The sequence below is a fragment of the Panicum virgatum genome, chromosome 1N, assembly GCF_016808335.1.
Source record: "Panicum virgatum strain AP13 chromosome 1N, P.virgatum_v5, whole genome shotgun sequence".
Classification (NCBI taxonomy): Eukaryota; Viridiplantae; Streptophyta; class Magnoliopsida; order Poales; family Poaceae; genus Panicum; species Panicum virgatum.
In genome coordinates this window covers 15,794,556-15,807,245 of record NC_053145.1, presented here as the reverse complement: position 1 = coordinate 15,807,245, position 12,690 = coordinate 15,794,556, and the positions used below count along the sequence as shown (strand labels likewise).

Here is a 12,690-nt window from a genome sequence, read left to right as displayed (position 1 = left end):
GGACGCAGAGGGATGGGAGGTTGTGGAGCCAGACGCTTTGTTAGGGGACTCCTCGGTGTACACTTGCGTTAGTTGTAGGCCTTTTCCCTCTGTTCGAACTTGAATTTCAGTAATGTAAAATTTGTAAATTATGTATGTATTCAAACTTAGTTTGTAAAACTTATGGCAGAGTCTTGTGGATATTGCTGTATTTTCAATTATTTGTCGTCCTTGTATCATCTTCGCTCACCTTCGCGTGGGACTATCGGTGTTGTTTCGATCGGGACGTGATCTGAGAAAGGACTGTCAAATTAAACCATTAAGCTAATGCGTCCAATGTGTTCAAATGACGGCCATTACGCTTAATTGAGAGTTTTAATTTGGCGGTTCTGTCACAGAGGAGCAGCGGCCAGCGCCTGGCTCATGTGCAGAGTGGCACCACCTAGTGAAGCACGGCTCCAGGTAGGGTAGCAAAATTTTTGTTTCCTCTTTCCTTTTCTTTTTCCTTTTTCTTATTTTGTTTTCCTAAAGTTTTTCTGAAATTTTTCTCCCAAACTAGGTATTAAGTTTTGCTTCTGAATTTTTTCTTCAAAATTTGTTTTCTAAAATGATATCCTAAATTTGATATTAATTTTTTGCTTCCAATTCTTTTGCTTCTAATTTCTTCATTCCCGAAACTTATTTTCTCCCACAATTGTTCTCAGGTTTTATCTTCCAAATTTTTCCTCCATAATTTTTGTTCCCGACTTTAACTGTCTCTGAAATTCTATCTTAATTTTTTGCTTCCAATTTTTTTGCTTCTGAATTTTTTTCCCGAAACTTTTTTTCTCCCAAATTTGTTCTTAAGCTTTTTGTTTGCAAAAAAAAAATCTCCTGAATTTTGCTCCAAACGTTTTTGAAATTTCATCGAAAGTTTTTTTTTTCAATTTTCCCAAACTTTTGCTGCGGTTTTGTTCCAGGCCTTTTATATAATTTTTTTCTCTTTTCTATATTTTTTTTTGTTTTGCGATTTTGATTAATTTTCTAAATGCAAATGTTTATGTGTAATTTATATCTGTAGTTTCTTATCAAAAGAGAAAGAGAAAAGTGATAGTAAGTATGACCGGTGATTAGCTAGTGGCTTTTGATGCGGGTATCATATTTTGATGCGAGTGTCTTTGATGGGAATAGAACACAGACGAAGGGTAGTTTATGATCGAAAATCGACCGTATGGAGCATTCCGCATGGTCGCCCGTAAATTAGATTGCCCCGTGTTTCTAACCTCCTCACGCTCAATTTTTTTATCCGTTTGGTCACACAGCTCCTTCCTTTTGTGCCGTTTAATCTGGAGCTGCTCTGCCTGAGCCTATGTGTCTTGTTTTGTCTATGACAAACTGCCCCCACGCGGCCACACTCAAGGGCCTGACTTTTCCACACCCAGCTCATCCTTTTGAAACTGTCTTTTGTGAGGCACACGGCGAACCTGAATACTTTCGCCGTGTGCCTGATTCCTGGCACACGGCGAAGTCCTCCGTCACGCCGTTAGGCCGGCGGCGTCACGACGTCTGGCCTTTTTTTTTGCCGTGTGCCCTTGGATACACACGGCGAATGTGTTTGCCGTGTGTGCGACAGATGGCACACGGCAAACTAGACCTCTGCCGTGCCTAGCGCTGCCGTCGGGGGTTCGCTGTCGGCCACTGACGGCAAAGTCTTCACCGTGTGCCTACTAAGCTTTGCTGTGTGCTTGGGGCACACGGCGAATTAGAGAATTCCGGTAGTGCCTCGTGCCTTCTCGTCCAACCCCGCCGCCGGCGTCTGCATTTCACTGTCGCCGGATCCCTCACTGGTTCAGTACGTTGCAATTATGTTTTGGTCTATAGATCTTGTTTTTTTCTTTCAGTTACGATAGAGGTTCAGGGAACATGGCTGAGGGCATGGTCGTTGTTTCAGCGAGCACATCAGGTTCGTATTTTTTATCTTGTTTGTGATCGGACTAAGGACTAGATCCTATTTGGTAATTGCAAGTTGCAGCTAAGACTAAGTATACCTAATACGTGTCTTTGTTTCATTTATAGACACACAAATGGACTCTTGATTAGTACATCGTACTGTAGTTTTTTTATGAACTACCTTTCTTATCAAACATCATGTGTAATATAGACGACAGGAAGTGTTTTCTTGCAGCACATAGTGAATGAATAGCTCTACCTTTTGGCTATGTTCAGATATTCAGATAACATTAGTCGCCATGCAGAATGCCTATTTTGTTACAATTTTTTCATGAGAGATGTTTCATATTCGAGTTTTTTTTTCTTGCCCAATAAAATTCCCATGTGATGCAGCGGAGATGTGCTTCCTGTTTGAAGTTGAGCACTGCTGGTTGCATGCAGAGATGAGATGAGATGTTGCATCTGAACCCCTTCCGTTACAGCTCATTTCACACTTGGCATGAGATTGAGATCCATCACAAGCTTTTTGGGTAAGTGATGACCAGAGTATCAGAAGTTGTAGGTGATATGTGAGCGCTCCAAGTAAAATGTTCAATGCTTAGTATGCAAGATCTAATTGTTCTCTAGACCAATATTTTTCAGGATTACAGTTTTGTACTAAAGTATTTATAATCATCATGTAGCGTATGTATGTGATTTCTCATTATAGGTTTATACAGAGAATCCTTAGTGATGTCATAGAATTTTCTCCTTGAATAATTCAAATTATCTAGACTTGTCTTATAGTATAATTATAGTGTAAATAATGATGACTTTCTTTCAGAATAAGGGTTGATATAATTTTGTAAACACGTTGATTCCCTGCTAAGTTTCATGATTATTTAAGAGAAAAATACATTTTAAATTTTTCGTGTTTATTTTTCATACCATATACCAATACTGTATTTATTTAATCTGCAGGATTATGAAAGCCCATAAAGAAAATCTGCCGAATGAAGTAATGCGTGGAGAAGTGAAATACAAGTATCTGCATGCATGAAGTATTTTATCTAGATTATAATTTATAAAATTTAGGGCAGTATATATGTAAGACCTTCATATGGTATATGGATGATTCTTTTTGAAATGATTTTATATGGGTGATTGATATTAAATGAATACTTGCTCAGGCCAGGCAATGTTTTCCTGGTGTGTGCTCCCGTGCCCAAAGTGAAATATTATTTTGCATGACTTTATAAACTAATATGAGCAAAAGGAAATGGAAAAAAGAAAAAAAGAAAAGGAAAGGAATCATAAAAGAAAGAAAAACGTATATACATCACCTGAATCGAAATGCAAGCATAGACATGACCGTCTCTACAAAAGCATCTTAAATGTTTTAGATACACTCAACAAAACGTACCTATGGTCCTTGAGACCTTGACACGCTCCAGGCACGCTTTAGCAAAGCGTGTCTACACTACATTAAAGACGAAATAAAACATATCTAAGCTATGAATAAAACGTATCAACAGGAGGTTTCTCTTATAGTGTGCTGCATGCGTGTTTCATTATTTCTGTTTTTATTCTTTTTCGAGAGCTACCATTTCTGTTTTGGTTTTGATGGAAGCCTGATGCGTGCGTAGAGTTGGGCGCGGTTAGCTCTATCACCCGAAGCGCCGCGCGGTGGTTAATGGATTGTGAGCCCAATAATCTGAGGCGGGCATAGAAAATAAACGCCTCAGTTAATGACCACCACTAACGCCTCTTTTATTAACTGAGGCGGTTAAAAAAACCGCCTCTCGAAATCGATTAGCAGAGGCGGTCAACTTTAATGTGTCCGCCTCTGTTAATAGTTCTATTTTCAGAGGTGGTTGTTGTAAGATAACCGCCTCAGTTAAAAAACCCAGCCCGCTTAAGCCCAACTCGGCCCGAGAGAAAGCTCCGAGTATATATATGACACTTAGGATTTCCTTCTCACCCAACTCCCCCTCCCTCTCTCCCTCTCTTTTCAAACTGCGGCATGCGGCCTCCAAATGACGGCCGCCTCCTCCTCTGGGGTCTCCCTCCCTCTCTCTCCCCCTCTCTCTCCTCCCCCTCCCTCTCCCCATGGCGAGGCGGCCGAGCACCTCCGGGGTGGCTGGGCAGCGGTGCCGGCCAGATCCGCCCCCTCCTCCGCGGGTGCCTGGGCAGAGCGCTGTTGCAGTGCCACGGCGGACTACGGGGCGAGCGCGGGGGCAAGGCGAGCACCAACGATGGCGGAGGCCGCGGGCGAGCACGGTGCGACAGAGGTGGCTGCGCGCGGGCGCGGCACGGAGGGCCAGGAGTGGCGGCGGCAGCACGGAGCGCAGCGGACGGCGGCGCGAAGCGGAGCACGGCCGCGGCCGCTGCCACGGGCGGCCGGCGGCGCGATAGGCTCACCGGGCCCGGATGGGCTCGGCAAGCTTTTGTTTTTTTATTTTTTGTACTATTAACAGAGGCGGGCAAAAAACTGCATCTGTTAATGTCTGTTTAATGTGACGATGTGCTAGAGGCCGTTAGGGGTGCCCGCCTCTGTAAATAGTTTTTAACCGCCTCTGAAAAGATTTCTGTAGTAGCGTTCATTAGAAAAGCTTGAGATGCATGGGTCTGTTTCGTTGTTTCTGTTTTGATTGTGATCAGAGCCCGACGTGCGCGTAGAGTTCGTGCGCCTGTTTTGTTGTTTTTGTTTTTATTTTGATCAGAACCTGATGCAAGCGTAGAGTTCGTGATCTACTCTATGATCTTCTCCTATAAAATATCACATCACCAATGGAATATACCGCAAAATCACACTCCTCCATGATAGTTCAGATATCTGGACAGCTACGGGGCCACTACTTTCAGAATACTAGTTCAGTGACAATTGGTGCTTGGAATTAGTGGCTGCAGAGTGCAAATGAAAAGGCGTACATTGTAAAATTGGAATATGGAGTTCAATTAGATAGGCTGCCTATGGCTTCTCGGATTATCCCAGTAATTCAAAATCAAAATTATGTGTACAAGGTAACATGAGTGACCTGTTTGTTTTCAATAATTCAAAACTTTTGATTTAGGCATGACAAAACTTTTGATTTAGGCATGACAAAAATAGGTTTTAAAGTTATATTGTACAAGGACCATAGTTGTGATATTTGTTTGTTTCTTCTTGATGTATTAATTCAAATTTTGTGAGGATCTCAAGGTATACCATCTGTGGTTAGATTCTACTCCTTGTTCATCTTTTATGTATAGTATTTTAAAGGAAATGGGCATGTAGGAGGATTGTAGTTCTCTTTTATTGTGTCGCAGTATCTTATATGTGGCTTGGCAGTATTCTCATAGAGTACGTAGTAGCATACAATCAGTCCTTATATTACATAAAAAACACACTAATTGAGAGCTCAAATTTTGGAAATCACGACTTGAATTAGAGCATTAGGAATTTATTCAATATCAATTAATCAAACTGCAACTTTCCCTTGCTGATTGTATAACTAGCTAATAATCCCTGCTAGTTAGGAATCACATTGGCACTTGGTACGTAGCCTCTGGAATCCAGGAACGTCTCAGTTGGTGGCTCCTCGTTTTTATTATTACATTTGAACTTCAGAAGGACGTAAATAGTTTTGTTGCAAATCACAATTATGTCGCTATATATAAGCAACTTCTCCCCCAACACATATACTCCCTTCGTCCCTTTGATATTCCTAATTTTGAATGTCAAATGATCCGTGGAGGTGATACCATATTCCGGAAACGCTGTTACGGGTATGAGAACGAGGGAAAATTTTCGTTCCCACAGTACAAAAATTCATCACATATGCTGTTTCCGTTCCCCATTCCTAGATCCCATCTTCCCGAGAACTTGATGATGGGTAATACATCTTTTCCTTTTTTTTAATACCTCCATGGAAGCAGACTAGACCCTTTCACTTTTTATCATCACTTTATTTTCATTTTCGCAAAATTAGCTCAATGGAGCTCAACTTATAGTTATGTTGAATGACCTCAATAATTCAACTCTGTACTAGTGTACTAAATAGTTACTATTTGATGTTTTATTGTACGCACATACACATTAGTTGAGCTAGCTTCAGATTGCTACGAGACCACTAGTACACACCCAAAAGAACAAGAGAAAATTAATTTGTTACCTTAATAGTTGGGTCTACGTACATAACATAATGGCGCGACATGATAAGCAAGAATCCCAAATTACCATGCTAGAGATCGACAAGAGTGAACTCGATCGATCAAGCAGCCGCAACGGCGGGCGGCGGCGACCGCAGTGGGACGGCCCTAGCCCTGAGCGGCCGCTTCATGACCACAGTGAACTCGAGCTTCTCGGTGAGGTCGACCTCCTCGCCGTCGGCCTCGCGCCACTCGAACTCCCTCACGAGGTTGGCCACGAAGTACTCGAGGTGCAGCAGCGCGAGCGCCATGCCGGGGCAGACCCTCCGCCCCGCGCCAAAGGGCATCATCTTGATCTCCTTGCTCCCCGTCAGGTCCACGTCCTCCCCTTCCCCGCCGGGCAGGAACCGCTCCGGCCGGAACTCGGCGGGCGCGTCCCACACCTCCTCGTCGAGGCCGATCTCGCCCACCGCGAAGTTCACCGGCGCGCTGGCGGGCACGCGGTACCCGTCCAGCGTCGTGTCCTCGTGCGCGGCGTGCGGGAGCACGTAGTGCCCCGGCGGGTGGCGCCGGAGCCCCTCCAGAACCACCGCCTTGAGGTACGGCATCGCTTGCAGGTCGTCCTCGCGCACCTCGCCGCCGGTGGCGTCGCCGACGACGCCGTTCACCTCGTCCCGCAGCCTGTCCTGCATCGCTGGGTTCCTGACCAGGTTCGCCAGGATCCACTGTAGCGTGGTGGCGGTGGTGTCGGTGCCGGCGCTGAGGAACTCAGAGCAGAGGCTCACGATCTCACCGTCGGTGAGCGCCCTCCCTCCATCCTCGGGGATGGTCAGCTTCACCATGGAGTCCACGTAGCAGTCCCCGTCGGCGCCGGCCTCCCTCCTCGCCTGAATCAGCGGGGCGAAGAGCTCCTCCTGCCGCCGCCGCAGCGAGACGAGCTTCTCCCACCGTCGGCGGAACACGATCTTGGTGGCCGTCGGGAGGAAGGAGAAGACTTGGAAGCTGAGGAAGTTGCCAAGGAGCTCCCGCTGCGCGGCCTCGATGTCCCTCACGCGGGCGTCCCCGAGGCGGTCGCCGAAGCACATGTGCACGAGGAGGCAGAACATGGCGTACTGGAACGGCTCCATCACGGCGACGGGGCGCTCCCCGGCGCCGCCGTCCGTGTGGACGCGGGAGACGAGGACGTCAAGCACCCACCGCCGCGCCGGGGAGAAGGCCCGCCGCCGCGCCGGGTTGAGCACGCCCGCGGCGAGGTTCCGCCGCAGCGCGCGCCACGTGGCGCCGTAGGGCGATGAGCTGACGCTGCGCCCGCCGCTGGTGAGCACTGCGCCCGACGCCGTCGTGGGCGGGCGGGAGGCGAACGCCGCGCCGCGCTGCACGAGCGCGCGGTGCGCCGCCCCGCGGGCCGCCACGAAGATGGTGGGGCGCGCCTTCCCAAGCGGCGCGAAGGTGAAGACCGGGCCGTGCTCCCGCGCGAGGCGGCGGAGCACGGGCTCCAGGTCGAAGTCGCGGCGGGCTAGGAAGCGCAGCGGGCCGACCACCGGCGGCGACGCGGGGCCAGGGGGGAGAGGAGGGATGGACTCATCGGCTGCGTGGACGACCTTGCCTGGGCTGCGGGTTCGCCGCAGCAGGAGCGAGCAGAGGAGGCAGAAGAGCGTGGTGAGGGAGTAGAAGAGCCAGTCCTCCATGGCCGGTGTTGGCGAACTGGTGGTGCGGTCGTGGCCGTGGCCGTGCTCGCCGGGGATTATTCTGGCGGGGTTGCTAATTTATATGGCCGTTATCTGGGAATGTTTAATTAGGTGCCGGTGGGAAGTGGGTGGCTGGCTGGGAAAGGAAGCTAGCAATCTGATGATTTTTTTTCTCTGGCAGCCGGTGGTGAGTGTTGAAATCATGGGGTCACTGATTGTCGTTTGTGTCTTGAGTAGAACTGAGTGGAAAGTGGCTCCATTGCTCCACAGTATGCTATACTGTATCTGTGGGGGCGACCTGCTTTTGCGTTAGGTGCTCCATGAAAACCACCTGAATCTTACCTGCTGGTCCATATTGGAGACCTCGAATCACATGTTTCCTGTTGCTGCTCATGCAAGCTGCACCACCCTGAAGATTGGTGCTGTCTCAAGTCACTGAAGATCAGTGGACAACCCTAGGTTCAACAATCTGCATCCCTAGCACTACCCAACTGCTTTTGATTTTAGGGCTACTTAGTATTGTTTAGGGTACTTTATAATTTATATAATTGGGTGAGTATGAAAAATACACTATTAAAGGGCTGGTATGTTAGTAAATTTTTAATCATGTGCACCTTTTAAAAATGTAAGGACTAAATTATGCATTGAATTATTGTGGTGTGATTTCGTTGGTACATATATATCTCTGGGAGAACTTTTACGATTTGATATCGAATGCATTATTCTTTTGAGAGGTGTCATATTTTTATACTCTTGATGGTGTTTCTCATGTTTGTGTTTAATCTCTTTGGACATTGGTAACACAGTTGTCTAGATTTGAAGGTGGTCATATGGTTGAAACGTACAAAAAAAAAAGTACATCTCAGATAATATCATTAAATTCGAGCAACTTGCATCATTACAGCCTCAAAAGGATTCAGTCTAGTTTGGTGAATGTCTGGGAACAAATCCTCCAAGCTGAATTATCTAAAACACTAGAACCAAAAGCTTTCAACTGATTGAAATAGACTAATTAACTTGACTCCTATGGAAACTTAACAATAACTATTGAAAAGACAAAAAAAAGTCATGGGGAGAATCTTAGAAGAAGTAATCTGAAAGTGATCGGGTGCTCTAGCCTAAGAGGGGGAGGGGGTGAATTAGGCACTAATAAAAACTTAGACCTATGGCTCCAACTAGTTTGCACAAAACTTAAACTAAAACATGCTATCAATATGTGCAACTAGGTTGTTCTAGTGTAAAACCCATATCCCAAAAGAGTTTAGTAACCTATAGCCTTTCCTACCAAGAAACTATTCTATGAAAGTAAAGGCATACAAATTACTAGAAAGAAATGCGGAAGCTTAAAGAGCGGGATAGGAGATAGCAAACTCTTGACGCGGGTGTTTATCCCGTGGTTCGGTTAGCCACAAAGGCACACCTACATCCACGTTGTTGTAGCACTCACTAAGAGTATTGCTACTCGGCCACCAAGTCTCTTCCGTGAACACAATCACGGTCACCTTGGCCCCGGGTTCCACTAAGGAGCTTCTCCACAAAGGATGGGGGTCTCCACGTCCCCCGCACAAAGGTGTCGTCGCCGCTCCACACCAAGTCGGAGGGTCGATGACGTTGCCGGCGAGCTTCACGCTCCAAGGTGCCGGCGCACCAAGCTCTTGTTTTGGTTCGCTAAAGAACCACAGCACAAAGGCTTAAGGCCTTGCAATCTCACTCACTAAGAGCTAATCCTTTACACAACACTCTCAAAGTGTGATAAGGGCTAAGGATATGATCTTGATGCTTTTGTATGGCTTGGAGATGTTCTTGGGTGTGTGTGGGATGTCCAGCAACTCCAGCGATCTTCAAATGGCCGGGGTGAGGCGTATATATAGGCCACCAAGTCTTGTAGCCGTTGCTCCAACGGTTAGCTGAAAATCTACGTACCACCGGAAGAACCGATGCCTCTTGGCGGGGGTAGCGTCGGTTCATCCGGTCACTCATAACACGAAGTAGCCGTTGGACTCCTGTCGGCTGACGCAGAGACCACCGGTTGAACCGATGCTTTGCACCGATGCCTCACCGGTTCAACCGGTGCTGAAGGAATCTTCTCCTGGACGCTGACGTCATTACACCGGTGGTATGCACCGATGCACCGTCGGTTGAACTGGTGCTGAAGAAACTTCTTCTGGGCACTTGACATCGTCTCTGGTACAAAGGACTGCCGATGCACCGATGCCCTTTCTTGGACCGTCGGTTCATCCGGTGCCTAAAGGCTGACTTGGCTTCGATTCCATCCTGCACCAAACATCATGGCGTCGGTTCTTCCGATTACCACCGGATGCTCCGATGCCCATGGGGCTGCCCTTCGGGCCTTGCTACGCCTATTTTCTCTTTCTCTTTGTCATCACTTGAACCTAAAAGCCTGAGAATGATCATCTTAACAATCATATTAGTCCAAGTGTTGTGTTGTCATTCGATCACCAAAATCACTCGAAATGGTATAAATGGTGCCATGTTCGTTACATAATCCTAGGTTGTTCTTCTAATTTTCCACCATGAGGAAGGCCTTCCTTTCTGAAATATGAATCTTTAGGAACCGAAGAATCAAAAATGATTATCAAATCCTTAGTGTTCTAAGCATCTTGAAACCAAGGGGTCAATTGCATCTTCAAGGTGCCTTGACTTGTTTCCTTTATCATGAATGCCTGGAATCTCTCACGTAACTTATCATATACATCTAAGAATTGTTTATATTGTGTTTCACTCATGACGATATAAATATTAGTTGGGCTCAAAGCATGAATTTCATGGTATATCCCATCAAACTGGCACTTCTTTTTTACAGGCACAAAGCGCTTCTTGATATTCCAATGCACAATTGGCTTTAAATTTACCTATATTATGACAACTAAGTTAATAATGAACATAAAAAAGAACTTGACTAGAGAAAAAATTGTTTTAAATAGAGCACGCATACAGATTTAGATATGAGTTGATAATATTGTATAAGTTATGATAATTAATATATTACTAAACATTAAAAAGAAGTTTTTGGAATAAAAAATGGATTTAAACATAGCACACATAAAGAATTAGATATACATTGATGTTATTTCATATGTTAAAACTAAAATTTGACACTAGCTAATTAATCAATATGAATACAATACATAGCTAACATCTAACAATAGCAATCTCATATCCGATTGTACATCAGTGTACTATCAGATTCCGTATAACATACCAAATATGAATTAAAAAGAGATAAGAGACCGTTAGCGGTACCTATAATACTTTGCCTTCCTAACATGATAGTGAAAATAGGGTCACGACATCATGCGTGATGAATCTTTCTCCTCCAGAGGTTCCAATGTGTTTCATCAGTTTGGGATTTCTTAGCAAACCATCAAGAAAACTAACCTCATGTCAGGGTACCAGCCTTGGGGCCACTCTGTTGAAATACCCAGCCATTAGCCTCAACAACTCAAAAAATTTGGTATCTTCTTCTGTCAACAAAGCAAGCACATTCCCCACAACAACATTGCTTGGTGAACTAGTAATGAAATAGATTCCACTTATCATTTACATCTTAGGTCTAAGCTATTATTATTTAATAAGAGAGAGTCACCCTGGAAGGTGGATGCAGAAACATTAGGAATTTCTACAAAACATAGGTTGCTTGAGCAGGAATTAATCTTTGCAATAGGAAGTTCTTTAAGCATGCTTTATATTAGCTCATTAATTTCTAAAAGTACGAGAATTTCTATTGCTATTCTAGGTTTCAGAATTGTTTAGGCTTGTTGTTCAATGCATTCGTTCTTGTATACTAGAAGATGTTTTGATATGGATGTTGATTCCATTAAAGAATTATTTGTAATCATTTTGCATAATATTTTCGTGCTATATATAATGTTGATCCTTGCCATCTAATTCTCGTACTTATAGATTTGCTCTCTACAAGTGTGCTTGGAAACTTGAGGATTACTCCATTACCAAATACATATATTGTTCTTTGGTTATCGTCCTAGTGTTAGCATAGTATTATACTAGTTTTATAAATATAATTTAAATGCGCTTGGTTAGGCCAACTCAATTTCTAGTTAAGTGCAACAAAAAATAGGGAAAACAAATAGCTAATAAACTCCAGTAATGTATATATACACATATGAGGAGATGGTAATACAAAGAAATAATTAAATTTATTCCCATCGAAGTGGAGATATTTAGAACGTGATAAAATATCCATACAAATCCGTAAAATATCCCTTGGACATAGGGATGTAAATGGTACGGATATTTCCCGACTGTATTCGAATTCGATCCGGTCTGAAAGAGTTTTTATCCGTCCGTATCCGTTTCCGAGTATTCAATATCCGTAACCGATCCGTATCCGAATACTCATAAGTTATATTTTTATGATGTCGACATCCATTACAATCTTATCCGGCAAAAACTAGCACTATCCGTATTCGACTCCGTATTCAAACAAAAATATAAAAATAAATATGATATCAGTAATATCTGTCCGTATCCTATCTATTTACATCCCTACTTGGACATATAGTACTCCAAACATTGAAAAGTGAGAGCGAAGAATTGTTTATTGGAGCCTTCAAAAGTCAAATCAAGACCCGGTGGAGCAAGTCATGTCAAGCGGATTGAGATAAGAATGCAGGTGTGGCTTGTACGTGTCTGCGCGCGGGCGCATTTCTACTATCTTGGGAGTGCACCGTAAGCCATGCATGGCACCGCGCGGCGGTGCGGCCGCCGGCCGCCGTGCGCAATAGTTAGATGTTCAAACTTGACCCGCTGCGTTTGAAGGGCACTCGCCCTGAACGTGGAAAGAGATCGCCCGAACTCTAATCTATCTCTAGCTCCGCCAGCCACTACTACGCTTTGACACTTGTGACAGGAATCAATCATTGGCCTAACTTGGTCATTTTTAACCAGTCTAAAATCCTTCAACCCTTTTCAAAAGGACATGAATCAAGCACTTCAATTAGTA

The 12,690-nt window shown here is 44.8% G+C and overlaps 1 protein-coding gene and 1 long non-coding RNA gene across 2 annotated transcripts; one reads left to right on the top strand and one right to left on the bottom strand.

The window, feature by feature from the left end:
* The first annotated feature begins 1,744 nt into the window (after window positions 1-1,744).
* LOC120653984 lies at window positions 1,745-3,101 on the top strand. Its single transcript, XR_005666919.1, has 3 exons — window positions 1,745-1,921; window positions 2,302-2,438; window positions 2,869-3,101. It is a non-coding gene; the product is annotated as an uncharacterized LOC120653984 (long non-coding RNA).
* A 2,916-nt stretch (window positions 3,102-6,017) lies between these two features.
* LOC120653983 (cytochrome P450 89A2-like) lies at window positions 6,018-7,737 on the bottom strand. Its single transcript, XM_039931624.1, has one exon. The coding sequence runs from the start codon at window positions 7,704-7,706 to the stop codon at window positions 6,141-6,143; it is 1,566 nt and encodes a 521-aa protein (XP_039787558.1). The 5' UTR covers window positions 7,707-7,737; the 3' UTR covers window positions 6,018-6,140.
* Window positions 7,738-12,690: the final 4,953 nt, after the last annotated feature.

Excerpts from the sequence above, each read along its gene's own strand:
- LOC120653983 (XM_039931624.1), bottom strand. The coding sequence starts at position 7,706 with ATGGAGGACTGGCTCTTCTACTCCCTCACCACGCTCTTCTGCCTCCTC.